This window comes from Camelina sativa, chromosome 4 (genome assembly GCF_030686135.1).
Source record: "Camelina sativa cultivar CO46 ecotype springtype chromosome 4, ASM3068613v1".
NCBI lineage: Eukaryota > Viridiplantae > Streptophyta > Magnoliopsida > Brassicales > Brassicaceae > Camelina > Camelina sativa.
Genome location: NC_141883.1, coordinates 19,577,637 through 19,593,003, shown reverse-complemented (window position 1 = coordinate 19,593,003; position 15,367 = coordinate 19,577,637). Strand labels below are relative to the sequence as shown.

General features: G+C 32.3%; 2 protein-coding genes and 1 long non-coding RNA gene across 4 annotated transcripts; all 3 read right to left on the bottom strand.

Moving 5' to 3' along the window:
- Positions 1-129: 129 nt before the first annotated feature.
- On the bottom strand, positions 130-1,465 carry LOC109132679 (uncharacterized). 2 transcript variants are annotated; one of them, XM_019244687.2, is made up of 3 exons: positions 1,215-1,465; positions 859-894; positions 130-564 (listed from the first exon to the last, which is right to left on the bottom strand). In XM_019244687.2, the coding sequence occupies exons 1-3, from the start codon at positions 1,415-1,417 to the stop codon at positions 549-551; spliced, it is 255 nt and encodes an 84-aa protein (XP_019100232.2). In that variant the 5' UTR covers positions 1,418-1,465; the 3' UTR covers positions 130-548. The 2 variants fall into 2 exon arrangements, with proteins under 2 accessions (XP_019100232.2, XP_087365213.1); XM_087509087.1 differs by lacking the exon at positions 859-894 and having other exon boundaries at positions 416-564.
- An 8,181-nt stretch (positions 1,466-9,646) lies between these two features.
- LOC109132678 (uncharacterized) lies at positions 9,647-10,189 on the bottom strand. Its single transcript, XM_087509121.1, has 2 exons — positions 9,943-10,189; positions 9,647-9,833 (listed from the first exon to the last, which is right to left on the bottom strand). The coding sequence occupies exons 1-2, from the start codon at positions 10,155-10,157 to the stop codon at positions 9,794-9,796; spliced, it is 255 nt and encodes an 84-aa protein (XP_087365247.1). The 5' UTR covers positions 10,158-10,189; the 3' UTR covers positions 9,647-9,793.
- Positions 10,190-12,138: 1,949 nt separating this feature from the next.
- LOC109132680 (uncharacterized) lies at positions 12,139-13,009 on the bottom strand. Its single transcript, XR_015596169.1, has 2 exons — positions 12,757-13,009; positions 12,139-12,313 (listed from the first exon to the last, which is right to left on the bottom strand). It is a non-coding gene; the product is annotated as an uncharacterized LOC109132680 (long non-coding RNA).
- Positions 13,010-15,367: the final 2,358 nt, after the last annotated feature.

Below are 15,367 nucleotides of genomic sequence, written 5' to 3'. Positions count from 1 at the left end.
TACATTAAAAGTGAGAAGTTTTACCGTTACACTATTGTGTTAATGTTATTTTGTTTCAACTTACACATTAGTGAGAGTCAAAGACCCTTTTAAGTGCATTAACTACGTACGTTTCGTTTATGCAGTGCATTTTTTTTTTTTTTTTTTAAACGAGAAACCTCTCTTTATTCATAACAAGTTTGTGATATACAAGCCATGACTGCTAAGTCATACAATTTTTAAAACAAGAAATTAATACAGACAGATGCCCATATTAAAAGTAGAATAAAGTTGGTAACCGAATCTTCCGCTTCGGTTAGCTTCTTATCTCTTCACGATAGAACAACTAGCCACACCCATGTTTCCCGCGTCCACGAGTCCCGCGTCCACGATTCCCACGTCCCCGGTTACCCCTTCCTCGAGCATTAGAAGATTCTTGTATCTCCTTAGCTTTGATGGTAGGTTGAACCGGTCTTTCACGCAAAATTCGTTGTCCAGCCGGAGTCATTTGATCCAACATTCTCGACTCAGCGTCCGAATCATCGGACTCCACTGAATCTCCATCTAACTCAAGTGATTCTCCATCTGAAAACGAAGACCCCCAAATGGTTAAACCTGTTGTTAGTCATGACATGTCTTACCTCACGTTCACTAAGAGCATGTTTATGCAGTGCATTGTTCGTCTCTAACTTTTCATACTATGATTTTGCGACATAGGTTGTTACCATTCAAGATCTAAAAAGCTCGATCATAAATATTTTACTAGCATTCATAAATCTTAAGAAAGTGACTTTTCATTAATCTTAATTATTGGTGGGTTTTTTTCTTACACATCATTAAATACTAATACATTAGAACATTATTTGCCGATCTACCTACCCTCCAATGTTTCTCATTCCTACATTCTTCACCGGCCTGCAATGGCGCCGTAAATATAAATCAGTATTCAACACAAATTAAAATATATGCATGATAACCGAGTGGTCTTGGTCTAGTGGTTTCCACTTGAGGAAAGAGTTGTCCTGTTGGTCTAGGCTAGGGATCAATTCCCCTCAAGTGCGAAAATGCTAGACAATTCCATTTGGGCAGGGGTTTTCACCCGGTCTTTCCCGGACCCTAAGAGGATTAGGGGCCTCGGCCCTGAACCTCCTAGTTAAAAAAAATAAAAAATAAAAAAATATATGCATGATCCATATACGTAATATATATAAGAAGTTATGAGTTGTATATATTACAAATGAGGTGGAGAGCCACACTTCTCGTGGAGACATTTACGGAGACAAGGGGATTCAGGGACAGTGATGCGGCCACCACATTGGTCGATGCACATTTGCTTGCATGTCCATCTTAATCTTACTGCTTCTCCTTCTCTTATGGTTATGGAGGCCATCACCATCACGATCACTATCATCATCATACTCCGTTTCGTCATCTCCATCTTTTTAAGTTATTTTTCTTTTGATTCAGATAGAAGATTATGTACGTTTTTTTCTTCTTTGTTAGTCATAGTTGTGTGTGTAATATATATATATGAATGGCCAAAAAGTTAATTCTATAAAATTCAAAGTTTGACTAAACGATAGAAACAAGAAATATTCATTTTAATATTATCCTTTATAAGTTTTATTTATATATACGAAAAGTACATGCATGAGATTGTGCTAGAAAAGAAAGAAATCTAGTTGGACAATTGAAGTTTAATACTTTAGACTACAAACGAAATGGAGAAACAAACAAGTATATAATATACTTTAGCAAAAAAATATTGGTTTTGATGTTAAACCGTACCTTTAGCAAATTTAAGGTAACATTCGATGATTAAGTGGATTTTGTGAAATGTAATGTTGTGGAAACGCAAAGTGTGTGTGTATCAATGGTGAGATACGAGAAGATCAGAGTGCACTAGCTAGTTTTTAATGGGCCTCGCCAACTCAAGATTTGAGAAACAAGACCGCGTTTAATCAACTTAACAGTCAAACCGATCCTGCATTTAAGTTACACTTTAACTATTCAAAAAAAAACGAATTTGAATGTAATATTTAAAGTTGGTAATTTAATTCAACTTGGTCAAATACTTGAATGTTTGAACAATGCATGCTACTTTTTAGTTCATATATATTTTTGTTTGAACAATGCATGCTATTGATTTAATTTTTGTTTTTTCAAATATGTGATTTAGATTTTTATAAAATTATGTAGTAAAAATGAATTATGATAATTTTTTAAGTGATGGTGGTTACTGTTTGTACGTGAAAGTTAGTTGGTCTAATGAAATGATTTAAATGTGTAGTTAAAATGGATTACCGAAACTATATAAATAGTGCGCTTGTATTTTTGTTTATTTTTTGAAGAGATCACAAATGGATATATTAAGGTGAAAAAGTAAAAATCTACCTTGTTATATGTAAATGATTAAAAGCATAGCAATTAAATAAATTTCAACAATGTTTTTAGATCTTGTGACATTTTGATTTGATATATATATATATATATTTTTTCTAAAAAACTCAAACAATAAATCGGTGGAACCAAACTGAACTGAATCGTTGTATATTAAAATCAGTAGCAACAAACAAGCCAAGAACTCATCTAAACATCAAAGTGCTTATAAAGCAAGATTTTTATCTTTGATATCTATATATGTTTTTGGTCTAAATATCTAAAATAATCTATTCTCTGATTCCGTGATTCTGTGGAGCCTTCATCCTGCTTATATAGGAAACAAAAAGTAAAAAGACCATGTCAATTTGCTTATAAATAATTATATCCAAATAAGCAAATCTATATGAAAACAAAAGAATAGTAGGAGTATATTACTTAGAACGATAAACATTGGTAGGAAGGGAAGGAGGACCGCAGTTATGACCTCACCTATTATGGATCATCAGCCTTGATCTCACCTATTATGGTTCCGACCAACACCATCATCATCACAACCATCAACGTTACCTTCATCACCCTCATCACTTCTTCTTTTAATTTTTTTTTTTTTTTTGTGTTATTATGTATTTGTGTTATGAATTTATTAGAGAATAGAGTGAATGACCCCTTTATTTATGGTCTTAAACCACCAATCAGTTATTGATTCTCAGTCATAAATATTTTGGGGGTCAAATATATATAATGTTTGGGGTCAAATATATATAATGTTTTCTTTATCTGTATTAATATAAAAGTAATAATATATCTCTACAATATAGTAGTATTATTTTGGGGTCAAATATATATAATGTTTTCTTTATCTGTATTAATATAAAAGTAATAATACCATTTTGAGAAACATATATATCATGAATTAAATTATATATCTTAATGCCAAATTTTTGTTTAAAAAAAAATAAACAACCTCCATATATAATCAGATAATCTACACCAGCAGTCCAAAAATGTTGGCTTGGAAAATGAATAAAAATACTACTATTTTGGAAAATGAATAAAATAAACAACCTCCATATATAATCAGATAATCATCACTACTGTGACTCCGCCCTTCTTATTAACAACATGTACCGGACTAACCCAATTGCTGTCAGAAATCGGATAGATAATCCCAGCATTCAGAAATTTCATAATCTCCTTCTTGACAACATCTTGCAAATTTGGATTCAGCCTCCTCTTGCTCAATAGATGTCTTAGCTCCCTCCTCAAGATGAATCCTATGCATACATACACAAGCATGAAGAAATTCCTGCAATATCATCAAGAGAATAGCCAAGAGCTTTGCGAAACTTGCGCAGCTTGCTTAGCAGTAAGGTGAACTCTGCGTTGTTTATCAGGATAAGAAGAATTTTCACCCAAGAATGCATACCTTAAACCTGCAGGAAGTGACTTGAGATCAAGCTTTGGAGCTTTCTCAAAACTCCAATCTGAAGATTTCTTAGCTTGTGAAGAAGTACTAACCAATTCCTCTTGTGCAACCAACTTCTTCACTTGCTCATTATCATCAAGTAGCTTGACATACCCAGCAGAAATGTCATCTAGATGCTCAACCTCTTCAACAGAAGCAACCAATGCTCTCTCTAATGGGTCTTCAGGATGCAGCTCCTTGAATACCTCTTCAGCAAGATTAGACAAGTTGTCTACATAGAATGTCTGACCATCAATGGTTGGCCTCTTGACCAGCTTATCCATATTAAAACGCATTTGTAGATCACCAACATTAAAACCAATTTGCCCCTTCTTGACATTAATTATAGCTCCAGCAGTGGCTAAGAATGATCTTCCTAGGATAAGAGGGTCCTTAGGTTCTTCTTCATACTTTAGTACCACAAAATCAGTAGGTATCAAGCATTCACCAATCTTAATTGGAACATCTTAAAGAACACCATCAGGAATACAGATTGACCGATCCGCAAGGATTAGAGTGATCTTGGTGGGCTTGAAATTGGTCATTCCCAGACTGAGAGCTACTGATCTTGGCATCAAGTTGACACTATAACCAAGATCACACAGGGATCTAGCAAATCTGTCAGTGAAGATAGTACAATCAAGAACAAAACTACATGGATCAGGAAGCTTTTTTGGGATCTTGTTCTGGATTATAGCACTGACTTGAGCTGATATCATCATGACTCCCTACTCAGTATTCAAATCCTTGGTTACCATTCTCTTGACATATCTCCTAAGCATTGGAGAAGTCCTAACAACATCAATCAAAGGTAGCTCAACAATAAGCTTATCCATGATGACCTTGCATTTAGCATCATCTAGCTCTTGTTTGGACTTCCTTGGATTCTTTAGGAAAGGAATCTTGTGTTTGTAGACTCTTTCAGCAATTGGAGTGGAAGATGTGGCATTCTGAGTTTCTGTTTGTGACTGGTGTCGACCTCCACCCATGTGGTGTTGGTTGACGCCATCTTCTGGTGATAGAACAGTAGCTTCGGGTAGTGATGGTGTCGACCGATGCTCTGTAGCGTCGGTCGACGCTGGCTCAGCAGAAACATCCTCATCGACGTCTACATCAATTAACTCATGTAAATCATCAGATTGAATCTTCTGGGGTATAGGATGGAGTTGTTTACCGCTTCTCAAAGTCACTTCATTGCATGAGTGCTTAGGATTTGATTCAGTTCTCCCAAGGAGAAATCCCTCTTGCCTTTTGACGGACCTAGCAGTTTGTGCAACCTGATTCTCCAGCTTCTTGACATGAATGTTCAAAGCTTCAAATTTGCCATTAAGCTCAGTGTAGACATTATCAAGTTTTCCATTGAAGGTCACTGTTCATTTTCTCCTGACCTTTTAAAAGCTGCTCAAGCATAGCTTCCATCTTACTACTTTCAGCTGTCTTAGAAGGAGGGGACTGATATGATTTATTACCATAAGTCCTTGTGTACCTGCTACTCTGTTGCTGCTTCTGAGAGTCAGACTTGGGTGTGAAACCATAAGAATTGCCCCTGAAAGTTACTGCGCTGGCTATTTCCACTGTAAGGCCTGCTTCCTTGCTGATTACCAAACTGTTGACCTTGATTCCCATAGACAAAGTTGACATCCTCTTCTTCATTCCCTTGCTCAGGTTCTGGTTCATAAGTTTCAACTTCAGCAGCAAAGTGAACTGATTTCTTACCAACCAGGAGATTGTGAACTGGATCAAGCTTAGCATTGACTGAAGCCAGTTGGTTTGCATCAAATCCTCCATTTAATCTCTTTCTTTCAGCATCAGCTCTTTTAGTACTATTGCTGGAAGCCAGATTCTCAATCAAATTCTCAGCTTCATCTAGATATCTTGTCTTGAAATTTCCATGGCTTGCAGCATGCCAACATCTAAAGCTAACTGATACTCCCAATCACACCTTTTGAAGAAAATACTCATTAATTGAACTCTTGAGAAACCATGGTGTGGACAGTCCCTCTTATAGGCTCTGAATCTCACCCAAGCTGCCTTGAAAGCTTCATCTGGTCTTTGCTTGAAAGAGGACAACTTGACTCTTAGCTCATCATACATTGCATCATCATAGAAATAATTGAGGAAAGCCACCTTGATGTCTGGCCAATTTGTCAATGAACCGGGTGGCAACTGCTTCAACCATTGAGATGCTTCTCATGCAAGTGAGTATGGAAAGAGCTTGCAGTAGATGTAATCTTCAGCTACCCCATTGGCATTGATATTGGTCACCAGATCTTCAAAGTGTTCAATGTGATCCAGAGGTTTCTCATTGGGGAGGTTTGAGAAAGGTCGTTGCCCAACTAGCTGGAAGTATGCGGGTTCCAGCTTAAAATCATTCCTTGGGAATAGAGGTGGAACAATTGCAGAGCGATTCTCATACATCAAATCAGCTCTATTGAAATCTGCAATGATCCTGATTAAATCCCGGTTTTGGTCCTGTCTTCGAACTGGGTTATTAGCGTGGTTGGCAGCTCCACGTACATCTGCTGGAAGAGGGTGTCGATCGACACCCTGTTGGCATCGGTCGACACCAACGTTCTGTTCCTCAGCGACAAAGACTTCAGCAATTATGTTGCCTTCCGCATCAAGCTTTTGGCCTTGCTCATTGCACAAGTGGCCCTCTTGATCCCACATAACTCCAGCCTCATCAAATCTCAGAATGACCGGATTGACCATCTTTGCTGATTTGGCTGCTTTTCGGTTTTCACGCTCTCAAGTTTTCCTAACTCTTGGTTTGAAAGCTTCACAACTGGACCAGTCTTGTTGTTCCTAGTGTTAGGCTTAGGAGGCATACACCTGAAACACAGAAGAGAAGAAAAACAAAAGCGTGTTAGTAGAAAATAAAAATAAAAATTTAGACGAAATAAAAAACGCAAATCTAATGGTAGATCAAAGAGTCGCCGGCAACGGCGCTGGCTGTTTCTGCTGAGCCAGTCGTTGTAGTATAGTGGTAAGTATTCCCGCCTGTCACGTGGGTGACTCGGGTTCGATCCCTGGCAACGGCCCCAAAATTTGATATGCTCAAATTAAACCCTGGAGCTACTCTCTCAAATTAAGAGATCATTGTAGTACTTAGGGGTCGAATCCACAGAGACTCAAGATCAAACACAATAAATTATAGAGTTTTATGATTACGCTAAACAGATTAATTTGAATTAAGAAAAACAATGCAAAATATTAAATAAAAGTGTTGTAAATTCAGAAGATTAAAAAGCTAGGTCTAGGGAATTTCTCAGGTAATTATGAATTATCAAATCAATAAATTAATTAGGATTCAAGCAATTAAAAATCAGATCTAGAACTCTAAACTCTATTGTAAAATAAATCAGTTCTTACTATATTTATAATCTAAATTTAAAACCATAAAATCCAAATCTCTTTGTAAAATTCTAGGTTAAAAATCAGCTTTAAAAACAGGTTTAGATTGTTCACATAATTACTAAATCAAATCTCTTTGTAAAAAATAATTTTGCTCATCAATGGTTTTTTCAGGAAAGTTAATTATATTCTCATATCAATTTATTTTCCTAAGTTATTAATTCTAGATGGCCAATCAAGGATTAATATGAAGAACTACTAGAGATGAAGATCACAAAAGATAATAAATCCTAAATAAACAGATCTAATAAATCGTAAAAACCCTAAACCTAACAAGCAAACTACTCAGACATGTTTAATGAAGAACAAGACATAATTCTGAATAACATGCAATAGATATTGAAAAGTAAAAGAGGGAGTTTAGAAATCTTCTCTCTACAAAAGAATTCAGATTCGTCTCTCCCAAAAGCTCTCAATATCTCTCTCTCAAAAATCTGCTTTGAAAATAACTTAAAGATTTCTAAAACCTAAAAACACTATATTTATGTTCTAAAACACGTCAAGAGCTTGTGTTGCAATTGTGGAAAACGTTGGGTAAATTTGTAAAACTTCCAAATTTGAAGATTTGAGTCGGATTGCATTGGTGTCGACCTCCACCCATGTGGTGTCGGTCGACGTTGTTCTTCTGAGCAGACTCCAAATCGATTTTCTTCGTTTAAATGCTCCAAAATGATCCAAATTGCTTCATTCCGCTCCATCCGTGCCAAAGTTCTAGAAAACCTGTGAAGACTAAAAAACATCCTAAAAAACAAATCAAGAAACTCAAAAATCACATTTATATCATGGTTAAAAACCGTAAAAATCATCATATATCAATCAGAGTGCACTAGCTAGTTTTTAATGGGCCTCGCCAACTCAAGATTTGAGAAAACAAGACCGCGTTTAATCTACTTAACAGTCAAACCGATCCTGGATTTAAGTTACACTTCAACTATTCAAAAAAAAACGCATTTGAATGTAATATTTAAAGTTGGTAATTTAATTCAACTTGGTCAAATACTTGAATGTTTGAACAATGCATGCTACTTTTTAGTTCATATATATTTTTGTTTGAACAATGCATGCTATTGTGTGATTTTTTTTTTAAATGTGTGATTTAGATTTTTATAAAATTATGTAGTAAAAATGAATTATGATAATTTTTGAAGTGATGGTGGTTACTTTTTGTACGTGAGAGTTAGTTGGTCTAATTAAATATTTTAAATGTGTAGTTAAAATGGACTACTGAAACTATATAGATAGTTTGCTTGTATTTTTGTTTATTTTTCGAAGAGAACGCAAATCCCCTATATATTAATAGAGAAGCATTCTTGCAAAAAATGCTGATGTGTCATCGTTAGAGAGCTCGAAACACATTTTAATAAATTAACCTCATTAGTTAATATTAATTACATTTATGCCATTATAGATTTAAATCAAATTTCGTTAGATAAATCAAAACCATTTGTAGCCATTTAATTTGAATCTCTATTATTCTACTATATTAATTGGGAAGTACAAATATAAAACTAACCTTAAAATATGTAAAATATTCCATTCACTTGCCATTAGAAAACTTTAAATTAATCTTTATTAATTATTAATAAACAAAAAAAGTCATTAACACATCAAATTAAATTAAATCTACAAAAGTAAATAGAATCTATTCGAATCTAAACTAATTTGTAGTTGAAAAGAAAAATATTATTAAAAATTAACAGCTAAGATTTTTAAAATATAATTGAATAAAATATACAACTACAAATTTTATCAACATTTTTAACCAGCCCAAGTTAAAATTTTTATTAAAAATCTAATCGAATAAAATCTATATCAGTTCTGTTTAACAGATTAGATTTTAGAAATTAATAAATAACATAATATCAAAATAAATTATTACAAATTTTCATCAAAAAAAAAAGTTCAGCCTGCGGTTTTCCGCGGGTTAGTACCTAATACTTCTTTAAAAAACAACAAAATATATTTTTTAAACATAATAATTACTCATGATTTATTAAAATAAATTTCATACAAATTTTTTCACCACGTTAAAATTATTTTCGACATTCAAATATATATTTCACGGGTGTTTTACACAAAATAAACACAAATTTAAAGAAAACAAACAAAAAATTTATTTACATATTTTGTTTTATACAAACTAATCTTAGATTCAAAGTAATAATTTTAGTCATAATAATTTTATTTAAATTGATTTATATGCACTATGTGCGGGTTGTTACCTAGTAGATACATTAAGGTGAAAGCAAAAATCTACCATATTATTTGTAGATGATTAAAAGCATTGCAATTAAATAAATTTCAACAATGTCTTTAGATCTTGTGACATTTTGATTTGATATATATATATATATATATATATATATATATATATATAATTATTCTAAAAAACTCAAACAATAAATCGGTGGAACCAAACTGAACTGAATCGTTGTATATTAAATCAGTAGCAACAAACAAGCCAAGAACTCATCTAAACATCAAAGTGCTTATAAAGCAAGATTTTTATCTTTAATATCTATTTATGTTTTTGGTCTAAAGATCTAAAATAATCTATTCTCTGATTCCGTGATTCTGTGGAGCCTTCATCCTGCTTATATAGGAAACAAAAAGTAAAAAGACCATGTCAATTTGATTATAAATAATTATATTCAAATAAGCAAATTTATATGAAAGCAAAAAGAATAGTAGGAGTATATTACTTAGAACGATAAACATTGGTAGGAAGAGAAGGAGGACCGCAGTTAAAAAAGATGCATTGGCGAACGCAATTCTTATCAGGATTATCAAAGCACCTGTGCACACACCGTTTCACACAATCCTCATGTGAGTACTCCTCAGCCTTGACCTCACCTATTATGGTTCCGACCAACACCATCATCATCACAACCATCAACGTTACCTTCATCATCCCCATCACTTCTTCTTCTTTTAACTTTTTCTTTTGTGTTATTATGTATTTGTGTTATGAATTTATTAGAGAATATAGTGAATGACCCCTTTATTTATAGTCTTAAACCACACCAATCAGTTATTGATTCTCAGTCATAAATATCGTATTAGTAAGTTGACCAAAGGAATGTAGTATTATTTTGGGGTCAAATATATATAATGTTTTATTTATCTGTACTAATATAAAAAAATAATACCATTTTGGGAAACGTATATATCATGAATTAAATTATATATCTTAATGCCAAAAGTTTTGTTTTAAAAATAAAATAAACAACCTCCATATATAATCAGATAATCTACACCAACAGTCTAAAAATGTTGGCTTGGAAAATGAATAAACATACGAAGCTTTTTTTAATATTTTTAGTCAATATTAAAGTTCTTATTTTTATCTACCAGTCTAAAAAAAAATTCAAGTTTTGATTGAAAATTTTCCAATAGTGTAGTGGAAAACTTTAAATTTAATTCTTAGAAAATAATTACTAGTATTCATTTTCCACAGTAACAAGAAATTTGAAACATAAGAGAAATAACGTTCTTCTTAGTTGTAGAAAAAAGTTTGGTTTTCTTAGAAAAAGAAAGAAATCATACGCAACATATATATATATATATAGGGAATAATATTTACAATGATTTTTTCGTTTTCTTTGATCCATTTCCCTTTTGAACGTTTTGACTGCTCATAACGAGGATAACATGATATATTTACCCCTGATCCCTTTTTTAAAATATTTTAGCAAAAAACTATGGTGTTTCACATGCTATAAAATCCAAAATCCAAAACTACTAAAGTGCAGAGAAGTTAAACATGTGTTGGATAATGAATATTATAATGATACAATCATATAGTTGATAGGTTTTTGATGAAAGTTCAAAAGCTAAAAGCGTAGTCTGAAAATAAAGATCTCGAGGAGAACTAAATTTACAACCCTTGTTCATATATATCGTCTATCACCTAGGAGGAGAAGAGATAGGAACCGGTCTCGCATCTGTCTGTCCACCATTGAAATTATCCGAGATGCTGCGTTGGGTGAGTGTCCATGACGTCTGGAGTTCCGCTCGCGCCAGATGGTGTAGATGGCAGTTTGAAAAAGGTAACGAACCGTGAAGCACTCAAGACGATCATGCCATTGCCCGCAAACTGAGTTAAGAAGGGAGGACCAGTTCGTTGTGTACTTCGATTTGAGGATGTTTCTTGCGGTAGCTCCCCAAACCTCTGAGCCAAAGCTACAGGAGAAGAAAAGATGGTTCCTAGATTCCAGAGCACTATTGCAGAGGACACATGTACCTGAAGCTCCAGTATTCCATTTGAGTATGCGGTCCCCTGTTGATATTCTGTCTTGCACAGCAAGCCAAGTACAAAAGGAGAACTTTGGTGTGGCCTGCATGAACCAGACCCCATGATGCCAAGGCACGATCGTTGCTCTTGTGCGTGTATGATTCCACGTATCTTGAGTATTAAAAGTTGCTCTGTAGACATCATTCTTACCATTATATGGTGAACAAATCAATAGATATCGCCAGTTCGCCACCATCGTCTAACAAAGGTAATAGTATAATATTACTCTAGGAATGTTGAAAGCTTGTGTCTCGTACTAGTTCAACTCCTCGCATCATCTGTCAGTTGATTCTAAATTTGATTGTCAATATATTATGAGGATATATAATATAAATTTCATCATGAGAGTTTGATTTAAGAGATTTGGTTTTCTTTTTTAATCCCAAAAACATGATCACAAATTTGAAATCCAAAATGCTGTCGTCTGCATACGCGTGGGAGGAGACATATACAGTATATATATCTGAGAAGAAATTGCGCGAAATATATAGATTTAATCAATAGTACTCATTGCTAATTTTAATGTTTACTTAAGTAGAACTGTAGAACTTACTTTATTGATTTAATTAACGATTTGGGACAGAAAAAAATTATGCATCAAATATTTAGTCAATGTTTCCGTTGTTTATACTTTTTGGAAAACTTTTTGTATGAATTATTCCTTAAAGCCAAAATTTAATGTTTTCATTTAAATGATGCTTTTGATCACCTTACAAATATATCAATAACATTCTTCATGTTTCTACTCTCTGATGTTTCTCATTCCTATAGCCTCCACCCTGCAATATCCCCATATAATTAAACCATTGTCACTTTTCTATACACACAACACAAGAAAATACATTCATATGTGGATAGTTGTTTCAAAGACAAGTGTTTTTTTTTTCTTTTTTCTAGTAAAACGAAACACAAGTATTCAAGTTTGTGTTTTTACTTACTAATTTAGAGATCTTGGTGGAATTGCCACATATGAAATTGAGCAAAATTTTGTAAAGAAATAGCCCATAATGATATCTTTATTTTTCAAAATATAATTTCTATATATCAAAATATATCTTTAGTATAAACGTAAAACATAAACTAATATTTTGTGTTTAAGTTAGTTTTATAATATATTTGTTATATAAACATCTCTTACGGAAAAGCATAATAATATGAAATTTAAACAGAAAAAATAATAATAACTCAAACTCAATGTAATAAGTAGTGAAGAGATTATTACTGCAATGATTGAGATGAATGACTTGGTGGTTTGTGGCAGTGCTCGCGAATACATGGGTCGATACATGTACTTGGAGGCACATAAAGGCCACCGCACTTAAGCTCGCACTTGGTCTCACATGAAACTCCTTCTACTTCTCTTCCCATGGTTGCTATTACTACCGCCACCAAAAACATTAATACAATGCATTTTCTCATCGTCATTTCTCTCAAGTCTTTTTATTTTATATAATAGTTTATGTGTATATATTTGTTCTTTAAAAATTTGTATGTACGTATATATATATACACAGATGAAACAAATGAGCAAACCTTGATTTGGTATATTATGTTCAATTCGGGAACACTATAGGGGAATAAGGATTTTAGAAGATTTTAGTTTTCTTCCAAATCTGTTATTCAATTTGTGATTTTAAAATCTTTTGTCATATTCTATGTAAAATCATTCAAAATAACTCACAATATCTTGTTATTCAATTAAGAATTTTTAAAAATCATATCAAATCCACTGTTATTCAAACTTCACAAATCTTTTTTAAAAAAAATACTGAAAACTGATTTTGAAAGATTTTGGATATTTTTTTACTTGAAAAATAGGAATGAACAAATAACACCTCTATTGAAGAATTTGAAAAAAGAATAAAAAAAAAACCACCTAAAACATGAATTAGAAAAATATATCATCGTTCTTCACACTCTCAAAAACTGGGTTTACAAAAAACATATCATCGTTCTTCACTTTTCATTTCCAGAAAAGCCAAGTGTTTACTTTAAACAAGTCTCAACGTTCCTATTAACTTTGAATATCAAATTATTAGGGTGCGAAAAAGGTTATATAACATCTTCTTCTTCCATGCGAATTTTCTTGTATCAAGTTCTCAAATTTTTAGTGTTAATCCATGTTTCACAAAGAGAATTTTTGGACAGAGTCGTTTACAAGCTCATAAGATCATATGACCAATTGGAAAAGTAACTATTTTATCAATTTGATTTTATGCATCTGTAAATAGCTATCATCAATTCTGTAAGATAAGTTTTTGTTATATTGCTTCGAAGGATTATTAATAGACCACTGTTATATCTTTGACTTTCTTTGAATTAAGATTTACTTTGATATGTTTTTATCCCATATAGTATAAGAAGATATGTACATTTTATATTGATAAAACTGTTTTAGAAAGTACCAAAATTATTTTCGTATAAGAAAATAATAATAATATAATCTACTTAACTGTAAGTAAACTCTTTAGAGCACTGTCTGCAAAATACAAATTAAAAAAAGACTTTTAAATAATTGTTGTTACATAATTCGTATGAAACTTAACAAAAGTTTATGAGTCCAAACATTTTAGATAACTGAAATTGTGAGTTACATCTATTAAATTTTCTTGTATTAATTAACATTTTATAATAACATCATTTTCATATAAACTTCAATTTCCCACTAAATTAGCTAGTTTGAACTAATTATTTGTTGACAAAAAATAAAATAAAATAAATAAAACTAAAACCGAAAGAAAAAAGCTAGCATCGTTTGAATAACAATACGTAGAACAAGATCAAAAATTAATCCTTGATATTTTATGATTAATAATTATGTTTTACCGAATTATCTTTTTGAAGCTAAATTCCTATGATGTTTTAACAAAACTTTCTGAAATGTCGATGAGATTACTTTTATAAAAGGGGAATTTGATTTAAAAGGACATTTTTTCTTCAATTTGTCTCATTATGCTTTCTACGCTAAATTTGTCATTATGCCTAAATTACCCTTTAAAAAATGAAACTAACTTTTAAACAATTTTAAAATTTCAATCACCTAAAAACAAATTCTAGAAATAAGAAAGAGGTTGCGATAAGGTATTTTTGATGAAAATTTGGTGTTTTAACATTGAAAAAAAAATATTCTGCAACATTTAGAATACATTTTCTACTAATTGTATATATTCTGAAGATATTAGATTATAAATTCTACATACTATACATGTTCTAAATAATGTAGATTACAAATTCTTCGCACTCTACTTGTTCTGAAAACTTTAGAATAAATATATCTTCTAAAACTTTTAGAAGTCGGATTTTGTATGTGTTCTACAGAAATTAGAATATATATTCTACACATAACTCTATATTCTACAAATTTTAGAATTTGTTTTCTTCACTTTATACATATTCTACTGAAGTCAGAATATGAAATCTACATTTTATCATGTGTTCTGCAAAAATTAGAATATTAATTCTACACTTTATTCTATGTTCTCCATAATTTAGAAACTGAATCCAAAATTTAAGGAAACAAAATATTTACATAATCCCGAAATTATGCTAATCATATATATTCTTAAGATTACGTTCTAACATGTTTAGAAAACGTGTTCTGAAAACATTAAACATTTTTAATCGATTTTGTTAAAGGTTTTTCAACATTTTCCTACGCTTATCAACCTAAATTTCATTCAAGAGTTCATTTTGCAGTATGTTGCAAATCTGTGTAACATGTGGTGTATGGAGATGTATCGGCTAAAATGAATGGAGATTTATTGTTAATGAAGAAAAGCTACCGGAGACGATCCTCGCCGGTGGGAGAAACTACCGGAGTCGTCGATTCTCGC

Coding starts and splice junctions, on each gene's coding strand:
- LOC109132679 (XM_019244687.2), bottom strand. CDS start 1,417: ATGGAGATGACGAAACGGAGTATGATGATGATAGTGATCGTGATGGTG. Junction 895..1,214: donor TGTGGCTCTCCACCTCATTT/GTAATATATACA, acceptor GCGCCATTGCAG/GCCGGTGAAGAATGTAGGAA.
- LOC109132678 (XM_087509121.1), bottom strand. CDS start 10,157: ATGGGGATGATGAAGGTAACGTTGATGGTTGTGATGATGATGGTGTTG. Junction 9,834..9,942: donor ACCAATGTTTATCGTTCTAA/GTAATATACTCC, acceptor TTCCTATATAAG/CAGGATGAAGGCTCCACAGA.